We start from the raw sequence: 20,467 nt of genomic DNA on the forward strand, positions 1-20,467 counted from the left end.
ACAGGCTCCCGGGAGGGGCGGTGTGGAGAGTGACCTGCGCTCGCACACAGGCCTCTTGGTGGCGGCAGCAGCAACCGTAGCGCCCCACACCCGTCTCTGTTGTCCGCGCCGACAGCCGCAGCTCGCGCCCGTTTCTGGGGCTCCTTTATGTGGTGCCCTTAATTCCCTTTCCTTGCGCCCCAGGAAGCGAAGAGGCAAGAAAAAGTCTCTTGTCTCTTTGGCAGCTCCGCGCCCGTTTCTGGAGCTCCTTTAAGCGGCGCGCTTAAACCCCTCTCCTCGCGCCCAGGCAGCAAAGAGGGAGGAAAAGGTCTCTTGCCTCTTCGGCAGCTCCAGACTTCTCCCGAACTCCCTCCCGGCCCGCCGTGGTGCGCTAACCCCTTCAGGCTGTTTTCGCTCTGCCAACTCCAGACCTTTCCCTGGGATCCGCCCGAGGCTCAGTTCCCAGCCCCGCCCGCCGCGGCGGATGAGCAGACAAGCCTCTCGGGCTGGTGAGTGCTGATCTGCACCGATCCTCCGTGCGGGAATCTCTCCGCTTTGCCCTCCGCACCCTGTTGGCTGTGGTCTCCTCCGCGGCTCTGAAGCTTCCCCCTCCGCCACCCGCAGTCTCCGCCCGCGAAGGGGCTTCTAGTGTGCGGGAACCTTTCCTCCCTCTCGGCTCCCTCCCACTGGTGCAGGTCCCGTCCCTATTCTTTTGTCTCTGTTTATTCTTTTTTCTTTTGCCCTAACAAGGTACGTGGGGGGGGTTTCTTGCCTGAGGTCTGAGGTCTGAGGTCTTCTGTCAGCGTTCGGTGGGTGTTCTATAGGAGAAGTTCCACGTGTAGATGTATTTCTGATGTATCTGTGAGGAGGAAGAGTGATCCCCGCGTCTTACTCTTCCGCCATCTTCTCGCTCCCCTCGCTTTTTCTTATCTATGATCATTTCTGTGATTTGCAAAGGCACATACCTCCCCAACCCCAGAATTTTACAGAAAACAACCAATCACAAATTTTGAGGTGCAGATAGCTTGCTTTATTTTGTTGTTACTATCTCAAGGAGGTCCAACAATTATAACTAACAATTGAATTTAAACCTGCATGAAAAGAACTACATCAAATTGATATTTTGGGCAGTTAGTAATATTTTGTTGTTTTTAATTTAACGACAGCTTTATTTTGTTGTTGTTGTTCTTTATTTTTTGCTGTGGCTCATTGCTTAGTTGCCCCGGTTTCTCTGGTGTAATTTAAATTTAGAGCTACCACACGAAGGCGTTGGCTGCACCCCGGGACCTCCAAGAGGTGGCACTGCTCTGGCATAGGAACGCATGAACAGCTTGGTTAAATGAGGGGATGGCCAGGTGATGTTGCTTTTCCAAGCTACCCAGGCACTCTCTATGGTCAGAGACAGTGTGAAATGAGCGAACAAAGTGTTGGCCGTTGCACTTTGCTCTGGTAATATTTAAGTCATGATCATTTTGAGTGTGACATCATCAGAGAAAATGTAAAACGTTGAAGTGTTGCTTACAGGAGGGTAAATGCAAACATCACCAATGCCTTACATTTCTGATTCAGTAAGTATTGGTGCACATATCAGGTGACGTGCACAGCATCATGTCGGTGGATAGGACATCTTCAATGGGGAATTTCTCGACCCACTGAGGCATACTTAGACATCAACATTATGTTGAGGCACAAAGATTGATTAAGTGTTGATCAGGGTATTCGTTCCATAAGAAACTTTCTCCTACCAACAGTTAGTTTCAACAGTTACATTGTAAAATGTCATAAAATAAATGGTACAAAACTTTATAACCGTTAATTCGGCTATATACAGTATGTACATGTCACTAGAAAATGTATAATCTTCTTAGGTCAACAATTAAGAAAAGATTGAAATGCATATTTTTGAATTTCGACTCATTTAGGTTGATACAAAACTACATTTTTTTTTAACAAGTATTTACAGATCAGAAAGATTAGTCTATGTGAATCGTTCAGGAAAGGTTAAGAATGTCTGAATATGAGAGCACAGGCCCTCTTAAATGGATCGAATATTTATATTCACAGTAGCAGAGTCAGATCCAAATTCATTCTCTAAGCCCAGGGTATAAAGTCCACCATCTTGTTTCTGTACGTCCATGATGATCATAGTTGTCAGGTCATCTGTGTTTTCAATATGGAATCTCCCTTGCTGTTCTTGATTTTGAATTTTTCTTCCACCATGGGACCATGTTATTTCCGGGGTAGGCTCACCCGTAAAAGCACAGGCTACTGTTAAAACTTTGCCCTCATCAATGCTGATGTCAGATGGAAGAGCTTCAATTTTAGGTGGAATTCCTTTATGGAACAACAACAGAAAAAAAGTTTTAGGATCACTGAAAATATAACAATTTGCTTTCTACTGAATTGTGTGTACTAAGGACTCTACCATGCTACTAGGCTTGTCTACCTCTACCAGTAACTTGATTGCTCACCTCTTAGGCCTGCTTTAAGCATCCTACTAGTTGAACTTTCCAGTTGTGTCATACTAGATTTTCCCATAAAACTGCTGGAACTCATTTCTACAAAGGACTGTTGCATGGAGGACATGCTTTGGGCAGACATGCTTGCAAATTTCATTTCGGTCATGCTGCTAGCACTGCTGCTGCTGAAACTGCTGAAGGAGGCCTCCTGCTTAGAGGCAGACATTTGGACTGACTGAGATGAGAAGCTTCCTTGCAAGCTCGTGTCACCACTTGTCCTCAATACTACCTCTCTGGGAGGTTCTTCAACTAGAGCTGTGGAGCATAGCAGATACACAGTGAACACGAATGACATCTGGTTAATTGGTGACATCTGACACTGACTTACAGAAATGGAACACTTAGACACATACACAGAAACACAACCCAAACAATTTGCTGTGGAAGCATAAGCAAATTCATACATACAGTTGTCAAGAGCTAGCTCAGTGTCTCCCAGAAACGAATCCTTATATTTCTATCATTACATTACATGCAGGTGCTAGAATCACTAGGAGAAAAATGATTAGTCATACAGAAAATAATTTTTATATTGTGCATTCTAAAAATACATGTAGTAGGACAGTTGGTAGCTTTGCTTTGAAAGTTAACTTATCCATGTTTCTGTCTCGCTGTAAAGAAACGTTGACCGTTAAGCATGAATTCACACAGGAGGCCTGTGTCTCTTACACATGGAACTTAATGAGGCTCCAGAGAGTTTGCTGGGCTCAGAGGACAAAAGCAAAAAACAAACAAAAAAACTCAGATAACGGCCTTGAGCAAGTAAGGAAAATGGTAAAGATATACTCACGGAGGACCGTTAAAGAAGCAGTAGCTGAACATTGGCCTTGGAAATTTTTGGCCTTAATTGTGTATTTCCCACTGTCACTTACTGAGGCATTTCGGATTTCAAGAGAATATACATTTCTGGAGCGACTTACGCTGATATTTGAAGAAACAGAAATCTAAAAAGAAGAGAAAAAAAGGGTTTCTTTGAGCTCTTCAGGAGTAGATGGAGTATTTAAAGTTTTCTTCAGTAATATATTCATAACTCAACTTACTGGCAGGTTGTTTTTAAACCATTCGATTTCAGGCGATGGCTCACCACTGATTTCACAAGAAAAGAGAACATTTTGTCCTTCGTTAACATTTTGAGATCTGGGCTGGGAGATGAAGGCTGGAGCATCTGAGAGTTCTTTGCTCAGGGTCAGATCATACTGACACTTGATGATTCCTTGGCTGGTTTTGCCAATGCAGGTGAGGATCCCTTCATCTTTGTGACCAGCCTGCTTGATGGTGAGCGTTTGGTCGCTGCCTGAGACGCCATATCTGTACTCCTCAGAGTTACTGAGCTCTACCCCATTCAATACCCATTTCACATCAGTGGCACCAGCAATGTTGGCTTTTAAAGTCACTTTCTGACCATCAGGTATACTCATCTGAGTAGAATATGCTTTAATCTCGGCATGAGTTCTGATTTCTTCTGATGCCTGTGATGTTTTAGTGATTTCCTCATGGACAATGGATTTTTCCAGGGAGGTCGCTTCTGATTTCTTGACTTTTTCGGAAATCAGAGTTGTTGAAGCTTCCTCCTTGAGGGCCAGCTTCTCTGGAGATTTCACCTCTGACATCTTGATTTCTTCAGAAATTAGGGCTTCTTTGGAAATTTCCTCTTGGACAGCTTCCTTCTTCTGGGATGTGCTTTTGGAAGTCTTTTGTGTAGATACTTTCTGTATCTCAGTGTCTTTTACAGCTGAAAAAGAAAGCTCTATAAGGCAAACTGAATTGGAAAGAGGCCCCACCCTCTTCTCTTGTGGATTCTGTAGGTGAATAATATACAAAGAAAAAATATTGACTTAACGCATGCAGTGTAGGTAATACCTAACTCTCTCTCTCAGTCCCAATCTTGGAAAGTTGTCATGCACGACTTCGGAGATCAGTGTAATGATTATTTAATCTAAACTAAACAGAAGAATGATTTTTATGACTTAAGGGGAAAAAAGTTTTGAAAAGAATAGTTAAAGGATTTAGGAGATGGGTGGATTTAGGAGATTTTGAGTAATTAAAACAATTGAATTATGTTTTAGAAGACTGAGATGAAAGCAAACTAATTTTAATTGGGAAAACTGATACAATTCTTTCATTAACTTTCCATTGCTTTGGAAAATTAGCAAGAGTGAAGTTTTAGGGAAGAAGTGCCATTTTGTATAATCACCTGACTTTATTCTTAAATGTTCCTGGGAGCAGGAATCTTATATAATCTCTATGGAATCTTATATAACACCACATACAATTAGACACTTAATAAATATAAAAGTATATGCTAACTTCAAATATGTGTATTTGTACATTTGTGTACAAATGGTATTCTGTAACTTGGTAAAACAGTTTTATTTTAATACTGTGTGTGTAAGGAATAGTGTTTAGAAATGCTTCCTTCATATTGTTTTCTGAAAATTATTGGTAAGAATAAAAGCCAACCTACCTTTTACTGTTAATTTGCAGCTAGAGGACACAGATCCAGCTGAATTTGTTATTGTGCAAGTATAAAGTCCACCGTCAGAAGTATCAGTCTTATGAATTTCTAGGAAGAATCCTCCTTTGTCTTCAGAGAGTTTATATTTACCTCCTTGTGTTATAGCCTGTAGAATGCACGTGATTTGAGTTTTAAAAAGTGCTTGAATTTTAAACTTTCTTTGGGAGATGGGGAAGAGGGAAGAGGTTAGTTTTTTTAGAAGATAAGATTAAGGGTCATTTAAGAACTGGTTACCTTTCCATCCTTTGTCCAGATGACAGTCGGCTGGGGTTCTCCAGTAGCTTTAACTGCAAATTTAGTGACACTGTCTGAAGAAGCAGTTGTATCCTGCAGCCCAGTAACAATTACTGGTTTTGTGGAAACTGGTTCAGGAGCTTTTGGTTCAGTTTTCTTGGTTTCTTTTGGCTCAGCAGTTTTGGGAGCTGCTTTCTTGGTTTCTGTTGACTCAGCAGTTTTCGGAGCTGCTTTCTTGGTTTCTGATATGCTTGAAACTTCCTCATGGATATTCTTAAAGGCTTGTCCCACAAATTGGAAGTTAGTTTTGGAAGTTCCACCTTCACCAGAAATCTCACAAACATATTCTCCACAATCAGATTCAGTGAGGTTATGGATCTTGAGCTCATATGTACCATCTGCCGAATAATGAAACTGGAAATGCCCATTTTCCTTCAGTTTCTTACCATCTTTATACCAGGCGACCTCTTTTGCACACAATACAGTACTTTCGACCACACAGGTCAGCTTTGCTATATCTTTAGAAGCTTCTGCTTTCAAGGACTGAATTATCTTGGGTGGGGCAGTGACTGGCAGCCTCTGAGCCTTTTCTGTTGGTGTGGGTTTTATCTCTGTGGGTGATACAGCTTTTGGGTGAGAAGTTACCGGTTCTGGGGATTTCACTTGTTTTGGAGACTTGACTCCTTCTGGGGATTTTACCCGAGGCTCTGGGGATTTGACTTTCGGTGGTGATGTCAGAGCCTTTTCAGTAACCCTGGCCTTTTGAATGGTCAGAGTAAACTGTGCCTCTTGCTTCCCTTCGCTGTTCTCTACCACCACGCTGTAGCTGCCCTCATCTGAAGCCTGGACTGAAGAGATCTCAAAGGTTGATTTGTACTTTGTGGTGGTCACTTGGTGGCGGGCGGAAGTGCTTATGACTTGTCCCCTACGCAGCCATGTCACAGTTGGTACCGGCTCACCATCTGTATCGCAAGAAAACCTTGTAGAGTCGCCTTCATACACCGTTATGGACCTTGGCTTCGTGAGAATTCTTGCTGCCAAAGTCGTCTTGATTTTCCTGTGTGTGGATTTTTCTTCCAGCGACTTTTCTTCGACTGCAGCACTTTTCATTTCTGCAGATGCATGGTGTTCATATGATGAGAGACTTTCCCTTGTCTCTGTCATCTGTGATTTCATTTCCCTGACGGAAGAGGAAGCTTCCATCTCAGATGTTTTCTTAAATGATGAAACTGCATATGCCTCTGTTCTCGTCAGCTCAGGGAAAACAGATCGGGGGACCTCTTCGTCTCTGCGCTGGGAAGCATAGGTGGTGTAATCCCCTCCCGTGACATCCAAGGTTGCATAGTCAGAAGCCTCACCTTTGTAGTTGGTGCACACTGCACGGTATGTTCCGCTGTCATCAATATGACAGTCCAGAATTTCCAGGGTCAGGACCCCACTGGTGTTGGTGTAATGAATCTTACTGCTCTCTTGGAGTTCTACACCGTTGTGGTACCATTTGACTTCGGCAGTTGGCTTAGACTGAACATTTAAGATAAAACGTGTATTTTGGCCGCATGGTACCCTGTGGGAGCGCATCCTCAGTGTGATTCGAGGCATGTGGTCCAGCGTAAAAGGCTGCTGACTCAAAACCTCATACTTCCTTTCTGATGTCTTCTGAGTTTTTAAAGCAGCTTTCATGGACTCGTACCTGGAAAAGATATCAAATCTTGCTGACCTCTCAAATCTTGACAGTGAACGCTCACTAGACACAGGGCTGGGGGAACGTGGGCGAGTCCTCTCTGGGGTAGGAGACCTCCTTTCTACGTCATCTTCATATTCATATTCCTCAGCTGGTTGTGGCCGCGGTCGGATCAGCTCGGACACTGGCCTCATCAACTCGATGTAGGTCGGAGACAGGGAGCGCCGGCGTCTCAGCAGCCTGGACACCGAGGAGGAAGTGTCTCTCTGAGCGTGTTTGGAGATCTCATATTCTTCTTCAATTTCCGTTATTTCAGTCACTTCCCTCTGGCGTCTTGATTTCTTTCTAGATTTTTCTTCCTTCGCCATGTGGTCCAGCTCACTTTTGTATTCCGAGAGGCGCTGGGTGGTGGTGACTGGACGCAGCAGCTCTTGGTCCTCTCTCTCGGCCATGATCCTCTGCCGCTGCCTGGGCTGCCTGTGGGAGGCGCGGGCGTGCCGCTCCCGCAGCTCTGCGTAACTCATGCTGGTCTCCGCCTTCGTTGGGATGTGATACGTTGAGTATCTGAAGTCTTTTCTTGCTTCCTCCACCTTGACGTGAGCTCGTGGGGAAGGGTAACGCAGACTCGAAAGCTCAAAACGTGGAGGGCTCCGGCTTGGGGGTGAGGCTGAAAAACCCAGTTCCAGCTCTTCTTCAAGACGCAGCCTCTCTTCCTCTGTTCTCTTCATTGCCAGGTAGTCGTCAACGGGCAAGAGTAATTCTTCATCCGAGATGTCACCGAGAGAACGTCTCCTGGGTCTGTAATAAAAGTAATAATCAGGAGAAGGTGTACGCTGGCGGGCTGGTCTCACCATTTCAAGGTCATCTTGGGACAGTTTGGGAATCCTCCACTTGGGTCTGTATTGGTCAGTGATGCGTGGAAGAGGCATCACGTAGAACTGCTCCCATCTTGAAAGGCGGATGCGCTTGGGTCTTTTCTGTACAACTCTGTCCATCTTACCAGGCATTTCAAATTGATCGCGTATCTTTTTGTACCATTTCATGTCAGACATGGGCACGAACTGCTTAATGCGTTGGTCTTCTTCTATGGCGTCCGGTTTGTACTTGCGTGGCTCTGGTACTTCGTAAGGCATGCGGAGTTTTCTCTCCTCCTTCTTTTCTTCCGTCTCAAGTCGGTATTCCCCTTTTACAGTCTTGGTGCTGACGGCTGGTTTGTAAAGGATGGCAGCTTCTCTCAGTGCCTCCTGGGCGACCTGTGTCAGTGGCACAGTCTCAGTTCCGGAAAGAATTTCAGCCATTCTTAGTGTCTTGTCAATTTGCCTCTGTACGTGTCGTTCGCGCTCCTCCTTAGTCTTGAACTCCCGTTTGACATACCTCAGGCGTTCCACTTGTAGGTGGGCCTGGCAGCTGGTGGATCCAGCAGTGTTTGTGGCTGTGACTCTATAGTAACCCGTGTCTTCAGGCAAAGTATCCCTGATATGAAGAGCATAATAATCCAAGCCTTCGTGGATAATTTCAATGTTAGGCCCGAGGGACAGTGGCCGACCGTCTTTCTCCCATTTTAATGTTGGCGGGGGGATGCCAGACACCCTGATCTCAAAGCAGACACTTTGGCCTTCTTGGCATTCTGCGTTTGCCAGTAGTCGTTTGAACATGGGTCTTAGGGTCGTACCTGTCGGAGGTGGGTGTGGGGTCACAGTCAGCTTTGCTTTGCAGCTGTCTTCACCGTATTTGTTTCTTGCGACAACAGTGTATTCGGCAGCATCATCTGTAGTTACACTGTTGATTGTTAATTGGTAAAGGCCCTTGTCGGACTCAAATGTGTACTTCCTATCATCATCACCTGGTTTGATTTTCTGACCTGATTTATACCATGTTACTCGAGGCTCTGGGTGGACAGTTATAGTTACTCCAAACCGGACATTTTCACCCACATAAACTGTCCTGTTATAGAGAGGCAGCGTGAATTCTGGTGGCCTTTCCAGGAGTCTCATGGTATCTGTTCTGCGCTTAATTTTCTTTATGGTTCTACGGCAGTAATAGTCGTAAACTTCTCTCACACCTTTAACAAACAGCTCTGCGTAAGAACTGTCTTCCCCGTAGTCATTGACTACTTTGCATCTGTAGGTACCGTCATCGAATTTGGTAATGTCTTTGACATACATGGTGGCCACTCCATCGTCATAGGTGATTTCATACTTCTCACTGTTCTCCAGCTGTCTGACACCAAAGTACCAAGTCACTTGGGTAGACTGATCGTAATTTTCAATTTTGCATACGTATTTGACATATCCTCCTTCATCGACGACTGCATGCATTATCTGCCCAGAAACTGGGCCGATTTCAATGGATGCCACTTTAACTTTAGCAACGCTCGCTCCCTTCTGAGATCGAATTGCACCACCACAGGAGATCCTGGCTGCAGACACAACCAAGTTGAGGTCTTTCTTGATCAGGGTGTGGTAGTAACGTCGGTGTTTCAATGTCCTGATCACTTTAGTACTGACTCTTTCTATCTTCTGCTTCAGCCACGGGTGCTGGAGAGCCTCAGATGCTGTCATGCGAGATTTCCTCTCTTTCACTAACAGCCGGTCAACAAAGTCCATGGCTTCAAGGCTGATCTCTTGGAATGCTTCTTCATCAAAGGTATATTCAGCATTCATGATGTTCTCAATTACCTGTTGGTTAGTTTCGGCCAGGAATGGATTGATACCACTCAACAGCACATACACCAGTGTTCCGAGTGACCACATGTCTGTGGCTGTGCTGACAACATCATGCTGGTGGACTTCAGGTGCATAGTATTCAGGGGCAGTGAACAGAAGCCTAAAGTTGTCCCCTGGCTTCAGCTGACGGGCCTGACCGAATTCTATGATTTTAATGGTGGAGCTCCTTCTTGTTAGGTAAATGATATTTTCTGGTCTAATGTCAAAGTGTCCAATATTATGACTGTGTAAGAACTCAAGTGCTTCGCAGACCTGGCGAACATAGCTTACAATTTCTCTCTCATTAAGTTCAAAAGCACTTGTGTTAATGCGTTCAAATATGTCAAGTCCTGATATGAACTCAAAGACCATAACTAATTCTTCCATGCTTTCAAATGATTCATGGAGGTATAAGATATTTCGGTGCCTAGCGATGTTTAGAATGGAAATTTCTTTCTTTACCAAAACCTGATCAGTCCCTTTGACTTTAACAAATTTGGCCATGTATGTCTTCTTTGAGGATGTTTCAACACAACGGTGGACAATTCCAAACTGACCACGCCCAAGATCTTCAGCAATCATATATTTCTCATAGAGTTCCTTGGTTGAAGAGTGAGATGCTTTGGTCATAGAAACTTCCCTGGTTTCATCAACCTCTTCATCATAGTTCATAGCTCTGGTCTTATCTTCTTTGGTTATGGTTGGTTCTGAAGGCTCAGAAGGCTTGCTCAGGCCAAATTTATTTTCCGCTATTATACGGAACTGGTAACTTGTTTTTCCAAATAAGTTGATCACGGTATAGTGTGTTTCTCGGGCCTGTCCTACGCGGATCCATCTTTCTGCAGTGGTCGCACATTTTTCAACAATGTAGTTGGTGATTTTGCTGCCACCATCAGAAGCTGGCTCAGTCCATGTTAAGTTGACAGAATCTCGTGAGACGTCACTAACTTTGACTCCTCTGGGTGGGTCGGGAACATCGGCCACGTCCAGTTCAACTGTCTTCTGATCAATTCCAAACCTGTTTTTAGCACAGACCACATAGAAACCAGCATCTTTTCTCTCCACTCCATTGGGGAAAACAAGTGATGTGAAAGATCTTGTGACAATAACTTGGTAGTGGCCATTGTTATTGATGAGATCTTGTCCTTTCTGCCAGGTGATCACTGGGTCTGGTTTGCCACTGAATGGGATCTTGATACTGATTACCTCACCTCGGAGAGCATGGACTGCTCCCATGCCTTCAAGATTTTTAGGCAAGTGTATCTTGGCTGGAACTGCATGAGAATAAAAGAAGGAAGAATATAATTTAGCAATACCCAACACTATTTAAGAGCACCCCCCAATTAATAATATGTAATCTAGCACCAAAATGATGTTTGCTGATTTGTTTTTACCTTCTACTTCCAAAGAGGCAGTGCCAGACACAGACCCTCCTTGGTTGGTAGCTCTGACTTGGTAAACTGTGGCATCATCATCTGTGACGCTTGCAATGATGAGCTGGTGGTAGCCACCCTTAAATTCTTGAATCCTGTACTTTAATCCATCTGCGATGATTTCTTTGCCTTGTCTGTACCATTTCACAATTGGTTTTGGATGACCAGTCACTTTGCAGACCAAAGTAGCATTGCTGTGATATCTGACATTTAGATTTCTCAGTTCCTCTTTAAAGTGTGGTGCCTGAATTGGGACATCAGATTTGGGAGTGATAGGTTCTGATATTTCACTCCATTCGCTTTCCCCACCTAGGTTTTCACATTTCACACGGAACTCATATTCAAGACCTTCAATAAGGTTTTGCACCGAAAAGACGGTTTCTCGAATTTCATCTGTTGTCACAGCAATCCACTTGTTCTGCTTCTTCTCACGTTTCTCAAGGTAGTAATTTCTAATCTTTGCACCTCCATCACTGGCAGGTGGCTTCCAGGCCACAACACAAGAATCTTTTGTGACAGCAGCAATAGTTGGTTTGCCAGGAGTACCTGGCTTTTCTGTTTAAAACAAACAAAAGGCATTTGACGCATGGGGTGAAACAAACAGCTTTATGAAGAGCTTACTTTAAAAAAAAATAAAATGTTATGAACCCAAAGTTCGATTAAGAATAACTAATCCAGAAAAATGAAATAGGTTACTTTATGCTTAGAAACTTACCAAAACACAAAGTTCCTTTTCAGAGAAAAAGGGGAAGGGGATACATGTGCCCTTTTAGATAAGCAAAAATTCAATTTAAGTGAGATAAAAGGCACTTGTACTTTAGCTGAATCTTTGCTATCTCCTTTCAAAAGTTATTTCTGTTAAAAAAAAAAAAAGTTTTACATACAGATGGAATTTTGCCATAGGAAGACTGTAGAGGTTGTACTCACCAAATGGACTCTTAATGATCACAACTGAGGAGACTTCTAGAGGGTCACTGATGCCAAACGTGTTCTGAGCTGACACCCGGAAGTAATACCCAGCATTTTCTGTTAGGTTCACAATTCTACAGGTTGTCACTGAGATGGCTGAAGACACCAATTGCCATTCAGCCCCTTCCTTGGCCTCACATTTCTCTACCACATAATTGGTGATCCAGGAGCCTCCGTCATCTGCAGGTGGTTTCCAGCTGATCACCACAGAGTTCTTCAATAGAGTTTCAATCACAATTGGTCCTGTGGGTTTGTCTGGTTTATCTGTTGGGAGAAAATACAATTGGAGTGGTTTCTGTAGTGTGTCTCCCAAGATATTTTTCTTTTTTCTTTAAAAACAACAAAAAAACCCCCACTGAAAATGAAAATAAAATACCTTGTATTTCCACATCAAGGATGGTATCCACCGTTCCAAGAACATTGCTGAGCTGAACTTTGTATTTCCCAGCGTGAGTCTTACGTTGGATATTCTTCAGGACGAGATGAGTATACTGCTCAGTATTTTCAATAGCAATGTTTTCTGAGTTTTGCAAAAGCTTCTGGCCGTGGAACCAAGCGATGGCAGGTACTGGACGGCCAATGTATGTAACGTGAAGTCGAAGCGTTGATCCCACAGCACCGTAATACTTCTCTTTCAGTGGGTAACCGGGATGGAATTGTGGCATTGCTTGCAGGAGAAGCTTGCTACTGGATTCTACTTCTCCAACCTCATTGGTAGCTACGCAGGTATAAATGCCTTCATCTTCTTGTTCCTCGGTCATTACTGTTAGAGTATGCGTGCGTCCATCTGAAGACATTTTGTACTTGCGGCTTTGTATCAGCTCTTTACCGAATCGGTACCATTTAATGTCTGGTAGAGGCCTTCCCACAATCTGGCATGAGAGTTGGGCAGCTTCACCCAGTTTGGTGGTGACATCCTTCATTTCTTTGCGTACTCCTGGGGCCTCTCCAGCTGAAGGGTATGAAAGATAACATTAATACATTATTGTTACTACTGAATCTATAATCCTCTGTCCTTGTATATCAGGAATGAATTCATCCTATTGACTAATACCTTATTAGACACCATTATTTACATGAGTCTAATTCTTAAAAAGGCTTCACAGTGACTGGAGGATCATCTGGAAAGTAGAGATTCAATGAGCATATCATCATATTATTATGTAGCCTGACTCTTTATGATTGGGAGGCATTAACAATGTATAGGGTTTGGGGGAAATATTAGTTCTCTATAAATCGGTAGATTTGCCGTTACTTAGGTTCACTGAAATGGGGTACATCTGTTGACCCTTCAAGTCTTACTAGGAGTATTATAAAAAAAAAAACAAAACCATTGTATTCAAGGGAGAAATTGCTTTAGGAATCAGTTCACTGCACCTAACAGTTCACTGCTGAGGTTATGTGCTTGGAATGACTTCCTCTAGAATGCATCAACTATTCCCTGTGTGTGCATATGTCACAGTGAGTGATTTCCTTCCAAACACTTGCTCTCCAGTAAAGCTTTCTGGAGATCTACTTAGTCCAGAGGAAGAATAAGCCTTAACATGTTGCTCTGTTTGTAAACCATAAGCAGAGAACTAACGGCTACTTACATGTTAGTTTCGTCTTTACAGACATAGCGGTTCTTCGAGGTCTGCTCAGCCCTGTCTCATTCTCAGCGAAAACCCTGAATTCATACTCTGTAGCTTCCAGCAAACCCCCTATTGTGAATTGCCTGTCCTTGATGCGGTCCTTATTGCTCTTCTTCCAGGCACTGTCTCCAGATTGTCTATATTCAACCCAGTATCCAAGGATTTCTTTGCCACCATCGCATTCAGGTTTCTCCCACTGTAGAGTGACGCTGTCTTTGGATATTGAAAGAATCTCGAGTTCTCCAGGTTGGCTTGGTTTATCTGAAATATTTGAAAACAGTTTAAAACGAAATCAGCTTTCCTGCTGAAATAAAAGAAAAAGAGCAAAGATGGTTTGCCTCTCTGATTCTAACCCCTTTGGAAACTCTTCCTTACCAAATGGATCTTTGCAAACAACCGGTTCAGAAGCAGGGCTGGTCTCACTTAGGCCAACGTCATTCTGCGCGATGATGCGGAACTGATATTCCGCGTCGGGAACAAGCCCGGTGATGGTGTACATTGTGGTGGTGATCTGAGTCTTGTTGTGTCTGACCCACTTGTCAGTTGATGTCTCCTTGCGTTCAATGTAGTAGCCTGTGACCCGAGAACCACCATCGTCTCTGGGCCGGGACCAGGACAGGCTGACGGAACTCTTGGTCACATCTAGTACTTCTGGCGGATTGCTTGGAGGCTCGGGAGGGTCTAGGAATGTAAGTGGAAAACACTTGTGTTAGAGTGCAGTTCCAACTCTTGTAAGCTGGTGGCTTTCCTTTCGAAACAAAAGAGCACTGAGAGGATTTTTACAGTGTTATGGTTGGAAGAGCACTTACTCAGTGGTGTTTTTGGTATGACTGGTTCCTCAGATTTCAAGGGTTTGCTTACTCCAAACTGGTTTTCTGCTGAAACACGGAAATGGTACTCCACATTTTCTTTGAGGCCTTTTACGACCAGAGATGTGCCTCGGACTCTGGAGTCGATGGTGTACCAGGCGGCTTTAGGCACTTCTCGTCTCTCGAGGATGTAGCCTAAGATGTCAGCACCACCATCATCGGCAGGGGGTCTCCAACTGACCCTTACAGAGCGAGCTTGTATGTCGTCATATTCAAGTGGCCCTTCTGGAGTGTTGGGACTTCCTATCACCCTGACCTTGATGTAGACAGCCTTCTTGCCACATTTGTTTTCCAGAACCAGGTCGTAAGTGCCAGAATCATCCCTGTCTGCTTCTTTGATTACAAGCTCAGTGTGAGTTTCAGAGGTTGCAATCATGGCACGCTTACTAATATCTTGGCCTTCCTTGGTCCATTTACATATTGGGAATGGTTTTCCTTTGATTGGTATGGTAAGTCTGATGACCCCACCTTGTCTTACAAAGATACCTTCCTGGTATCTTTCATCAAGTTCATAGTCAGGATATTCTGGGAAGAAAGGTAGGGTTACAATTAGCATTTTGGGAGGCGGGTGTAGGAAGTAAGTCTTAAGGCAATTACAGCAGAAAGTAAATGATCGTATGTCTTACCAAGCATTTCCGTGACTTTGACTGTTCCTGGTACCTCAGCAGGCTCCCCAGGTCCACCAGCGTTACAAGCTAGGACACGGAATCTGTATTCAGCACCCTGAGGTAGGTGTGTGAGAGTATACTCCCGAATCTTGGTTGGGGTGGTGTTGCATTTGGTCCATTCATATTGATCAACTTTTTGCATTTCGATCAAGTAGCCCGTGACTTTAGATCCTCCTTCATCTTCTGGAACACTCCAGGCCAGGGAGACTGATGTCCTTGTTGTATCAGTAACTCTTGGGTTTTGTGGCTTTCCTGGAGGAGCTGGGAATAAGAATAAGACAACAACATACTTGTTAAAGTTGCTGCAAAGTTGAAAAATCAAATGCGCCACCTAACAATTTCAGTGAGTTGTGGAAACATGGACTATAACATTATAATATTTTTTCATTTTGTAAATATTTAATTCATTTTAATCAGTTAACATTACTTAAAGCTCTTGGTTTTTCCTTTGTCTTATTTGTGCTTTGTTTATAATCACCAATACTATGTTACATTTACCATCAGTTTTTAAAGTGCTTCCAGAAATATTAACTTGCTTTAAAATTTTAACTGTGATATAGGGTGTGTATTGTGAGTTCCATTTTAAAGAGGGAGAAATAGACTCAAGAGAAGAAAAAGTTATTTGCCCAAAGTTGCCCGGGGTTGGAGTGGGGAGGGGACTGATGACAGAGGACACACTGAACTTTTTGAGCTGTTGGAAATATTCTATATTTTGATTGTGGTGGTGGTTATACAAAACTTACAGAATTCTATATTTTAGAAGGGTGACTGTTACCACATTAAATTATACCTCGATAAACTTATACAAAAGGTATTTACCAATTGGATCCATGGCAATGGTGGGTTTGGAAGGACGGCTTGGTTTTCCAGTTCCTCTCACGTTAATGGCTGTGACACGGTGTTCATATTCTAAGCCTTCAGTAAGGCCAGTGGAACGGTACCGTGTCATCGTCACTGGTACTTTATTTACACGGACCCATCGATCTGCTCTCACTTCTTTGCGCTCCACGATATATCCAGTCACTTGGGAGCCACCGTCATCTTCTGGTGGGTACCAAGTAAGTGTCATGCCCTCACGTGAGACATCAAATATCTCTAATGTTTCTGGAGGTCCAGGAATATCTGCAGCAAGACAGAGGTAAACACAACATGGCACCATGAATAAATTGAAGATCCATACATTTGTATAAGTGTGTCTTGTATATACCATCTTAAAATGGTACATATAAGACTCTTGCAACTGTTTTTCTCATGTTTTCATTTTTGTACTTTTCTTGCTGTTCCTCATTGTCTTCAAGTTTCTAAACACTTATTAAGCATGTATTCTGTACTGTTTCTCACTGTAACAGCCAGTCCTCCTCCCCCCTTTCCTTCCATCCGTCCTTCCCTAACTCCCTCCTCTCTTTCTTCCATTAAAAAAACCCCCAACCGTGTTGAAAACTTCCAAGAAAAGGAGGTTTAGGAACCTTGGAAAGACCTGGGATTAACTATGTGACCTAGTTTTACTTGCATAAGGGTATGTCAAGAACAAATTCCTTCTTGTTAATATTTAGAATCAGAGGTGGGGAGAGTGGGGTGGGGGGGGAGCGTCCAGGACTTACTGATGCGGCTGCGACATTCTATGACCTCAGATTGCAAGTACGAGCCGATCCCGAAGCGGTTTGTCGCAGCGATACGGAACACATACTCCTTTCCTTCAGTGAGTCTGGTAAACTTAAATGTTGTTCTAGTCACTGATTCAGACACTGGCAGCCACCCTGGACGGTGGGCATCACGTTGTTCTACCACATAGCCACTCAGTGGAGCACCACCATCCAGTTCAGGAGGTCCCCAGGAAATGGTCACTGAAGTAGCATCAATTTCTTCAATCTTGATAGGCCCAGTTGGTGGACCAGGCTTGTCTATGAAAAAAAAAAAAAAAAAAAAGAAATCCCGGAGATTAATTTTCACTTCAAATCAAAATTGGGTGACTAAAGAACAACAGCTTGCTTGTGTCTTGGTCTCTCATCCTTACCGAGAATGATAACTTTAATGGTCTCTGAAGTAGTTCCGGTTGCATTCTTCAGTTCAAGTATATAGTCTCCAGTATCTCTGATAGTGGTTTCACGAATGGTTAATTTAGCTACCTTAGTATGAGTTTCAACTGTGACACGCTCTGATTCTCTTAGTTTAGAGCCAGCAAAGAACCAGGAAGCAGCAGGAGGTGGGCGACCAGCAATTGGTATCACCAGCTCTACTGGTCTGCCGGCTGGGACGTGGATGGTCTTTTGAGGCATTGTAGAAAGATCGATTGCTGGCAACACTATGAGAAAAAGTAGGCATTTATTCATAAGTATTATTTCTAAGGACAAAGTGTCATGAATTCTGAATGTTTCCTTCATTTGCCTTTACTATTATTGTTATTTTGGTGATTTGGTACATACCTCTGAGGTCTTGTACAGTCACGGCTGTGATGATCTCTCTTGGTTCTGACACACCTTTCTCATTTTGTGCCCTTACTCTAAATAAGTACTGTTCACCTTCATTTAAGGAAATAACAGTGTGTTCTAGGACTGTGGGTTTTAAGGTGACAACCTTCATCCATCTCTCGGTGCCAGCTTTGCAGGCCTCAAGAACATAGCCAGTGAGCCGGCTACCACCGTCATAGAGTGGTTTTTCCCAGGCAAGGGTAACAGTCGATTTGGTGACATCGACAACTTCTAGCTTCACAGGCACCAAAGGTACTTCTGAGACCAGAACTGCATCAGATGTTTCACAAGGTTCTCCAATGCCATAAATATTTTCTGGCAGCACTCTGAAATAGTACATGGTTCCTTCTATAAGTCCAGAAATTCTGTAGAGCGTCTTGCTACATTTGGTAGTTACTGTTTTGAATGCTCTCATGGCAGCTTCACGCTTCTCAATAATGTAATTGTTGACAGGAGCTCCACCATCAATTGTGGGAACTTCCCAAGTAATGGTCACAGAATCTCTTGATACTTCCTTAACTTTCACTGAAGGGCAGGGACCAGGAGTATCTAAAACAAGAGAATGAAAGAGCCATACTTCCCGTTTGCCTGATTGGTTGATAGATTTTTTGAGGGGCAGGAAAATATACTCAACACAGTTCCTTTTAGAGAGGTGATAATCAGAGGTCAAGGTGTATCTTTTTAAAGAATCTACTCACAGCATAGTTGATTTTAAGACAAATACTTACCATATACTTTAACAAGGACAGTTGCTGATTTCTTGCCAGATTGGTTTTCAGCTTCAATGGTGTATTTTCCAGCATCATACCGGTTAACTTTGTCTACAATAAGTAAAGAGTAACTCTCAGTGTTGTCAATGATCGCCCGGCTTGCAAGGTCAATGCCCTTCTTGCTCCATGTGATGACGGGTGGTGGTCTTCCAGATACAGACACCATCAGCCGCAACGAGGACCCAGCTCTGATGGTCACAATCTTCTTTAAATCATCTGCAAGCTCAAGATCCGGTATTTCTGGAAAGTAAATGTCAAAACTTAATTAATTCATGAACAGGTGTGGTGAGAAAATAATTCACCTAAAACCTTACATTATAAATACCTAGTCTTTCCATGGGCTCAATTTCAGCAGTTGACTCGCTGTATTCACTCATGCCCTTCACGTTCACAGCAGCAACTCTGAAGGAGTATTTCTGGCCCATTTTAAGGTCTGTCACAGTGAATTCGTTATTTCTTATTGTGGTGTTGGTATGCACTCGGTACCACTGATCAGTGTCCTTCTCTTGCATTTCAAGAACATATCCTATGATGTCAGTGCCACCGTCATACATGGGCTTGGTCCAGGCTAAACTAATGCTGTGTTTGGTGGTATCTACAACTCTCGGAGCAGAAGGTGGTCCAGGGGTATCTATGAAATTTTAAAATAAGGATGCAGGTATTACACAAATAAGGAAGCTTGAGATTTTTCAACAGGGTTGATATCGCTTGTCACCTCTACATTGCTAGTAAGTACAGGAATAAGTTTCTTCTACTTCCTCGATTCAGTCCAAGTGATTTATTCCTTTTAGTTCTTGGGCTTAAACTTTGTACAAGGATTTGCCACTTATTTCTGAAGCTCTTGTGACAATTATTTTGTTAGGTACTTAGTAAAATACAAGAAGCTTTACGCTCTGCTAAGCCCCTTAAAAGAGATGTTGTCTTTTTTTCTTTTCAGTAGTTATTATCATTACGACAAAATTCTCTCCATTCTTAGGAAGATTTGAAAAATACATCCCTTTCATATTGGTAGTAGAATAGTTTTCACAGATCGGAAAATACTGCAACAGTTTTTAGCAATGTAACTGCTAACTTATTGACAGAAGTAGTCGTTGGAAATGTTTTCCGTCTTAGGCTATATTTAAGATCCTTCTAATAAGCGTATGCCTTTCTAGACCATTCACAAATTCTGCAAGTTATTGGAAATGACACGTTGGAAAATTATTTGTAAAGTGGTTTTGATGGGCATTAGGGTTACGTATGACTCTTGGAACTCACATGATGGTTCTCTGCAAGAGATAAAGTTGGAAGCTTCGCTGGGTTCGCTGTTACCAGCAGCATTTACTGCGGTCACCCGGAACTGGTAATCACAACCTTCCATCAGGCCAGTCACCTTCAGCCTGGTATCATACACCACATGGTCTTTGTTCACACGTGTCCAGCGCAAGCTCTTCTTCTCACGTTTGTCTACTAGATAGTTGCTGATCTCGTTGCCACCGTCAGATTCAGGTTTTGTCCACTGAATGATGATATGCTCTTTGCCAGCCCCAACTTCTTCAGGTATGCCAGGTTGTGATGGAATAGCTGTTTATATTTTTATGAAAATAAAAGGATGATCAGAATCGCACAAAATCACTATTGCTATGACTGTCCTCCCTTCTCCCTGATCCCATTACATTTCAACTGCTGAACTGTTTGAGTGTTAATACTCACTGAAGGAGTTTCTGGCAACAATGGGCTCTGATTCAACAGGCACCCCAGGGCCATATTTGTTTACTGCCCGCACTCGGAATATGTATTCGTTGTTCTTGATGAGTCTGGTAACCACATAGGATAGGGTTGGGCATTCGCCTTCCACAATCACCCAGTTGAGTCTGCTAGTCTCACGTCTTTCCACGATGTAGTGAGTTATTTCTGCACCTCCGTCTTCCTGAGGAAGGCTCCAGGCTAAAGTGCACTTCTCCTCTGTTACTCTGCTGACGGTGAGCTTTCCACATGGGCCCGGGGAATCTGAAACAGGTGTAAGGACGAGCGATGAGGAAGGTGT

At 43.3% G+C, this 20,467-nt stretch overlaps 1 protein-coding gene across 1 annotated transcript in view; it reads right to left on the minus strand.

Annotated features, from left to right (window-relative positions):
* Window positions 1–986: 986 nt before the first annotated feature.
* Window positions 987–20,467, minus strand: part of TTN (titin) — a 283,596-nt gene continuing 264,115 nt past the window's right edge. Inside the window, exons 297-317 of the mRNA XM_067026386.1 lie at window positions 20,134–20,430; window positions 19,699–20,004; window positions 18,767–19,072; window positions 18,400–18,681; window positions 17,627–18,220; window positions 17,218–17,505; window positions 16,805–17,104; window positions 16,023–16,325; window positions 15,162–15,464; window positions 14,476–15,060; window positions 14,042–14,347; window positions 13,628–13,927; window positions 12,412–12,987; window positions 11,994–12,299; window positions 11,028–11,621; window positions 5,248–10,907; window positions 4,963–5,119; window positions 3,539–4,230; window positions 3,289–3,442; window positions 2,451–2,753; window positions 987–2,313 (exon numbers count right to left, since the gene is read on the minus strand). Of these exons, the coding sequence (XP_066882487.1) occupies window positions 2,015–2,313; window positions 2,451–2,753; window positions 3,289–3,442; window positions 3,539–4,230; window positions 4,963–5,119; window positions 5,248–10,907; window positions 11,028–11,621; window positions 11,994–12,299; window positions 12,412–12,987; window positions 13,628–13,927; window positions 14,042–14,347; window positions 14,476–15,060; window positions 15,162–15,464; window positions 16,023–16,325; window positions 16,805–17,104; window positions 17,218–17,505; window positions 17,627–18,220; window positions 18,400–18,681; window positions 18,767–19,072; window positions 19,699–20,004; window positions 20,134–20,430 (12,911 nt within the window). The 3' untranslated portion in view covers window positions 987–2,014. The remainder of the gene's footprint in view (window positions 2,314–2,450; window positions 2,754–3,288; window positions 3,443–3,538; window positions 4,231–4,962; window positions 5,120–5,247; window positions 10,908–11,027; window positions 11,622–11,993; window positions 12,300–12,411; window positions 12,988–13,627; window positions 13,928–14,041; window positions 14,348–14,475; window positions 15,061–15,161; window positions 15,465–16,022; window positions 16,326–16,804; window positions 17,105–17,217; window positions 17,506–17,626; window positions 18,221–18,399; window positions 18,682–18,766; window positions 19,073–19,698; window positions 20,005–20,133; window positions 20,431–20,467) is intronic.

Source organism: Kogia breviceps, chromosome 2, assembly GCF_026419965.1.
Source record: "Kogia breviceps isolate mKogBre1 chromosome 2, mKogBre1 haplotype 1, whole genome shotgun sequence".
Taxonomy (NCBI): Eukaryota; Metazoa; Chordata; class Mammalia; order Artiodactyla; family Physeteridae; genus Kogia; species Kogia breviceps.